The 7,039-nt window shown below is 47.4% G+C and overlaps 1 protein-coding gene across 1 annotated transcript in view; it reads right to left on the minus strand.

Moving 5' to 3' along the window:
* Positions 1 to 1,919, minus strand: part of LOC308355601 (UPF0524 protein C3orf70 homolog) — a 77,381-nt gene extending 75,462 nt beyond the window's left edge. The window contains exon 1 of the mRNA XM_080823919.1: positions 1,447 to 1,919. Within this exon, the coding sequence (XP_080680045.1) occupies positions 1,447 to 1,642 (196 nt within the window). The 5' untranslated portion in view covers positions 1,643 to 1,919. The remainder of the gene's footprint in view (positions 1 to 1,446) is intronic.
* Positions 1,920 to 7,039: the final 5,120 nt, after the last annotated feature.

The raw sequence follows: 7,039 nt of genomic DNA on the forward strand, positions 1-7,039 counted from the left end.
TGACTTAAGAAGCTACCTGCGAAGACAGCAAGGTTCCCATTTCCATCAGGAATGTTGTACTTAGTGGAAAGACTGCTAAAATAAGACAGGCACTGAATTGACCATCTTTAATGTTCCTCGTATTCGATACTAGGACTCTACACTTCCCTAGGAAATGGACTCTCACCAGATTCACCGTACTTGTGCACTTCAACATCACAGCTTTCCTACAGTTGCTACTTCCAACTTTGTACCCTATCCTCCCCTGAAATGATGCTTTATAATGGGGAACGGTCTGAGAGCAATAGGAATAATGAACTACGGGAAGAAACTGAACCATCAGCACACAGAACACAAAAAAATCAATACTGTTCAATGTACAGAAAATATAGGAATTCTCTATACTTTAAGTCGTAAATTCAATTTAAAATACCTCACTATGTTCAATTAACGTAAACAAGGACTTGTCATGTACTGCATCTCTTGTTGGGAGCCATTTTTTCTTAACCAACAAGGAAAAAACAATTTTAACTTAAGATCACTTTGAGAATTTGTGTCCTGAATAAACACTCCAAAAACCCCCATTATAAGGGTATGTAAAACTAAGTTTATAATAGATTTCTTTTAGAAATGATTTATTGGATATAGCAGGCTTAATATCATGAACTAATCAAATTGTGGAATTCTGATTAAATGGCTACTTAAGTTTAATCCATTTGAAAACACACACACACACACAGGCAAGATAAACACAGAGAAAAGGCCTAGCCCATTTAGTTCTGGCTTTTATAAATTGGTTTAATATCATTAAAGCTTACTTCCATTCATTTTATTTTGTAATTTTAAAACCGTCTCCTATATTGGCTCTGTATATACCCAGTTATAGCCGGGTGCTGAAGGAGTTCATCCTTCCAAACTGTTAATATTAACTTCCTGGAAGCTGTCCCTTACACTTTAGTGCTTTCTCAATTTGGATACAATAAATGGGCCACAATTCGATTACCAAGGGCTCTTTCTTTTAAAGAGCAGCCTGGAAAAGACAAAAGTGAGAAAAGAAAGAGGAGCATGTTTAACCACCAGCCCTGAAAAAAGGCTTCCCCTCTGGTTGTCAACTCTTGACGGCGCTCTACCGTTTCTCAACACACTGCCTGGTCCTTTCCGATAAAAAAGAAAAAGAAACAAAAACTGATTCCAGTTTTCCTGGGACAGGGAGATCCCCTTTTGTAGAAGTGGCTAAAGCGAGGCTCCCCGTGGGATTTCATCTCGTAGCCAAGACAGTGCCAACCGAGGCGTTCGACACTAGGGCAGCGCCCGCCCGCCCGGAGCCCAGGGTGGCCCCAGCTGGCAACCAAGCAGCCCCGGCCGAGCTCGGAGCCGCCGGGGCCGCAGGGTCCCAGCCGCGACCCCGAACAGCCTCGCGAGCGCCCCGGGACGGTGGCGAAGGCGGAGAGACGCGGCTCGACTTACAGTGACACCATCCTAGGTGACAGCACCAGTGCAGCTTGAAGCACTTGCCGTGGCTGTGCGTGGCACAGATGGAAAGCCCGTCGCACGGCTGGAAGTCGGGTCTGCGGGCAGCGCAACTCCGCGCCAGGGCCTGAGCCTCGTCCACTTTCTCGCTCTTCCAGCCCCGCTCGGGCGCCGACGCCGACGCCGCACTCATTTCCGCTCCCTCCGCCGAGCCGAGGCCGGGAGCCCGGGAGAAGCGGCGTCTGGGCGGGCAGGAAGCCGAGCCGGCTGCAGACGTGGGAGGGCGCGGGCCGGGAGTCACGCCAGCGCGCCTGGCGGCGGCGGCGGTACTAAAAGTGCTGGTGCTGGTGGCGGTGGCGGTGGCGGTGGCGGCGGCGGCGGTGGCGGCGGCGGCGGGAGCGCGGAGGTCCCAGGCTCGCAGAGGAGCCGCCCGGGGCGCTGCGACCGGGGGGCTGGGCCTGCCGCCGCCTGCCTCCCTCCGCCGCGGCGCGCGCCGCGTCCCCACGCGCACACGCACGCGCACACGAGCGCGCGTGCCGACCGCCCCGGCTGGCGCCAAGCGTTGGTCAGCGAGCCCGGCCTCCTCACACACGCTGTCGGCGTCCCCTCTTGTCACAGAGAGTCCCTGACGCACACTCACTCATTCCTCCGAGACCCACCCCGGCCGACGCACGGCCATTAGTGAACATACAAGCGCCTCGGCGGCTTGACATTCACAGGCACGGCAGCTTACATGCGCGCTTCCCACACACACTTCCCGCCGAGCTGGGCAGTCTCGAGAACTCAGCCGACGGCTGTGCACGCCGAGGACACGCCCACCCGAACCGCTCGGTGGGCTGGTCCCTGGGTCTCTGCCCGCGAGGTTCTCTCATACACACAGCCTCTCCCCACACGCGGCTCACATTTCCCTGGTACACGCCTCCCAGAGTAGACACCGAGACCCCTCGGAGGCGCGCGCGCGTTAACGGCCGCGCGCACTCTCCCCCCAGGGCAAGCCTCCAGCTCCGGGCGCGGTCACTCCGCCACGTGGCAGGGGCCCAAGCCTCCCGGCCTGGGCCACCGCGCCCGTGGGAACCATTGCCTGCTGGCCCTGAGGACGCCCTGGCCCCCCAGCCCCAGTCTCCATGGGGGTGCAGCCCCACCTTGCTGAGCAGGAAAATAACGCCCGTGTGTGTGTGTGTGTGTGTGTGTGAGGGCGGGGGAGAGAGATGCATTTGTGTGCACAGGACTAGTGTGTGGAATGTGTTGCATGGGTGTATAGTTTGGTGTGTATGTGGTATGTGGGTGTGTATGAATGTTATGCTGGGTGTGTGTGGTGAGGGTGTGTGTGTGTAGCTGGATGTGTTAAGTGTGTACATGGTATATGTGAAATGTGTGCAGTGTGCATGGTGCACAGTGTGTGATGAGGTGTGTGTATACAGGAGAACATAGTATGTATGGATGGACATACCGATGCAGAGTGTGGGTGGTGTGTATGTGTAGTAGAGTGTATGTGGTCTGCGTAGTATGTGCAGTTGCTTATAGCATGTACACAGTGTGCGGGTGGATGTGGTTACATGTGTTTTGTGTATATGAGCACAGGATGTGGTTACATAAGTATTGCTTGTATGTGTGTGGAACGTGTGCCGTTGTGGCACCTGGAACTGGTAGGTCAAGTGTGTGTGTGCACAGTGCATCTATGGGTAGAATTGGGTGTGTGTGGTACATGTGGGTGTGGGCACACAAACAGGACTCCTGTCTGCCATGGACTCTTGTGTTTGGCTTTGTGTGTTAATGCCTGCCCTGGCCATTGGGTGTGACTGGCCAGAATGGTGGCTGTGGTTCCTGCACACAATCAGCTTGCCTTCTTCCCTCCTGGGGACAAGCTGCTCCAAATAGATTTTCCATGCCAGGCTCAGCTGCTGAGAGCCCACCCGGGGCTGGATTCAGTGAAGAGAAAACAAACCATTTGCTCTCAGGGAGCATGGTTGGGAATTAGTGTTTCCCTGCAACAAGGCGAGACCTAGCCTTGAACACAGAAAAGGAAGGGACCTACTCTCCTTATTTGCCAACTGTTTTTCAGAGCAAAGGAAAATGCCTGTAATTGCCAAGGTTCAGGGAACAACAACAAAGCCTTTTGGTACAAATGCTGTTTGGGAACATGTTTATGCCCAGGTCCACTTTCTCCGTTACTTTATTCCTTTCCTGCTTTGCACTGACAAGGAGACTTGTCATGGTTTTGAAATAACAAAATTCATCTTCAAGCACTGAAAATCCTTGCTGCCATAAGCAATCTTTCATAATTTTCCCTTTTATTTAACCTTGGCTCGAGAAGGGAAATGTAATTTGCATATATCTGACTCTAGTGAAGTCTTCATTTGTTAGGGGTTAGGAAGAGACTCAATTTCGTGGGAATGGAATTTTCAAGAAAGATCCGAATCAAAATCACAAAATATGCTTCCTCCAAAACCTAACACTGAAACAGCTATAAATATGAAACATCATCTCTTCAGCTTCAGCCCCAGGCGTCCCTCTCCTGAAAAAAATCCTAATGAAATACATCCCTGACTCATAAAATCTATCTGTTCTGGCTATTAATTTCACAGACTGACCCACCTCAGAATAACTAAGAGTTAAAGGAAAACTTAATCAAATAAATCCATAATCCATTATTGCTGTAGCAAGCCAACCCAGAATTTTTTGAACAAAGGGGGAGTCCCATCTCTATCTTATTTCTCTCCTTCCCTAACCCATAAGCATTCTAATACTACCCATATTATATAAGGCCTTGTAACAGAATCTTTACAGCATTCTGCTAATATTTAAACAGCATCCTTCCCCTGCCTTCCACTCTAGGCTGAAACACGTTAGAAGTTTCTGCTATATGAAACCATACCGTCTCAGCTAGTGAAAAATGAGCATGAGAAATAATGCAATATAGCACTTTAACCAGGAGGCAAGGTAAATTACCCAAATACCCTACTTTATGTTAGCCACATGATTTGAAGCTGAGAAGCCTTTACATTTTCTATAACACAAAACTCATTCTATCTCCTTGCCCTAAAGGTGCCATTAACCTCTACTGTCTGCAGTGGAGCTGGAGGAAATAAACGTCCTGTGACCTCTCAAACATATATACATATACCCTTCAAGATGTGTTGTCAGGATACAAGTTTTTAAAGTATTATTATGGAAAATACACACAAAAGTAGATATGCTAGGATAATCAAATTTCCTGAACCCATTGCCCGGTTTCAATAATGATTAACTCATTCTCGTTTCATTTTTAGCTCCACCCACTCATACCCCCACCTTGCCTCTGGATTATTTTGAAGCAAATCCCAGACATCAAATAATTTCATCCATAAATATTTTTGCATTTATCTCTAAAACCATAACCCACAACATCATTATTACATAATAAGATAAACTTTGATCATATACAGGTACTTGTCCCATTGGTGCTAACCGCCTCTCCACTTACCCTTTTTGAAAGCTACCCTTCTGTCTGGAATTTTCCTCTTTCCTTCTCTTCCTGTCCTGCCTGCCTTTTCAGTGTATGTGCTACTTCCTCAAAGAAGCTTTCTCTGACCAACCTAAACTCTTACATACATTCTCTCTTCATATAACTTTAAACACACAATTAAAGAGGGATTTATTGAACTAATATCTTTCCCCATTCTTCCCCTCCCCTGCCACGAACTGTAAACTCCTTGAGGGCAGGAGGAACAGGACCTCTGTCTTGTTCACTATCTTGTTCCCAGTTCCAAGCACAGAGAATAAGTAATTGTTAAAGTCGTGAAAATTATTCCACCTCAGACTCCCAAAGGCTGGAAAAAGTCCATCTACAGTAAATTGTTTGCAAATATGTGTGAATAATTTGTATAATTACTCTTCTTATAACCACACCCTTGGATATTCCCCCACTGACTCTGAACTTAGCTATGGGTATTAGCTATCTATTGCTGTATAACAAGTCACTACTAAGTTAAAACAACTCCGTTTTTATGGGTCAGGACCCCAGGCATAACTTAGGTAGGTCCTCTGCTTCCAAGTTTCTCACAGGACCACAGTGAAGGTGTGGGGCATGGCTGCATTGTCACCTAGAAGCTCAACTGGGGTTGGGTCTGCTTCCAAGTTCACTCACTCACTGTTTGTTGGCAGGATTCATTTCCTCAAGGAACTGTTGGGCTGTGGGTCTCAGTTCCTCACTGGTTATTGGCTAGAGAACTCCCTCAGTTCCTTGTCACACGAACTTCTCAATAGGGCAGTTCACACATGGCAGCTTGCTTTACTGGAGCAAGCACGCAGAAAGAGTCAAAGAGAGTATCACGGTCTTTTACAACCTAATCTTGGAAGTGATAGCCTATCACTTTTCCTGAATTCTATTCATTAGCAGAAAGTCCTAAATTCCATCTCTCATGCAGGGAAAGGAGAATACACAAAGACATGAATATCAGGCGGCAGAATTCATGGGAGCCACATCATGTGACTCGCTTTAGCCAATGAGAGAATAGTAAACTTGCCATTGCAAAGATTTCCAAAGAGCATGCTCAGTGGAATTCCTTTCTTTCTGTGTTTGGAACCCTGAGAGCACCAGGTGTACAAGACCGATGGAGGATGAAATGTCTTATGGAGGAAAAGGAAGGTGCCCCATTCGACAAGCAGCCAATCTCTAGCCAATCAATGGTCTACCAACCACAAGAACTATCAGTGAGGCCCTGCTAGACCATCCTAGACCCACTAGCTGATCAGAGAAGCATGAGAAAGTCCAGCAGAAATCCACTGAGCTAGTTATGACCTGAACAGCCACCAGGACACTCTACAGAATCAGGAGCTACATAAAGCAGTTGCTGTTAAAAACCTGCTGTTTTGGACAGTCTCTTACAGAGTAAAAGCTAACTGACACACCCACTGATCTTCTCTTGTTGTAGGCAAAGTAACTGAGGATTCAAGAGGCTAAGTGACTTGCTTATGTCACAGTGCAGCAGGCATAGTGGAAAAAGTTCTCTAGGACCTGGCATCGGAAAAATGCAGATGGCTCAAGTCTAAGCTCTGCTGTTTCCTGGCTGGGAGACCTTGGCAGATCCCTTATGCTTTCTGGGCGTCAGTTTCTTTATCAGCAAAGCAAAACAGAAGGTTTCCCAGAACATCTTTTTTCACACAAAGCTCTGACTTGTCCATTTGGGTATGGATGGAGCTAGAGTTAAAATCCTTTTGGTCCAGATGTCATTTGTGAATGATCAGATTCTGCCTTCCTATTCTATTGCACGTATTTGTCTAATGCTACCGTAAGATATATCTATGTACACCAACAATCTGAACACTTTGATAGATCAAGCCATTACAAATCAGTTATGTTTTGGTTGCCTGATTGAACCAAGCAACTAATTGCATCATGGTTATAAATAACCTGCTAGTAATTGGTCAATTTGTCATATTAAAGCAATTAAAATGATGAAGTAGTTGGAGAAGCTTCCAAATGAGGAGCAAGTAAATGAGGAGTCTTCTGTGGAGAGGGAGGACCCGACATCTCTGTGGTATTGTCACAGGCATAAGTCAGACCCTCGTCATCGTCTTTAACGTAAAGGAAAGAAGAGCAGCTTTAGAA

The sequence above is a fragment of the Martes martes genome (assembly GCF_963455335.1).
Source record: "Martes martes genome assembly, chromosome: 1".
NCBI lineage: Eukaryota > Metazoa > Chordata > Mammalia > Carnivora > Mustelidae > Martes > Martes martes.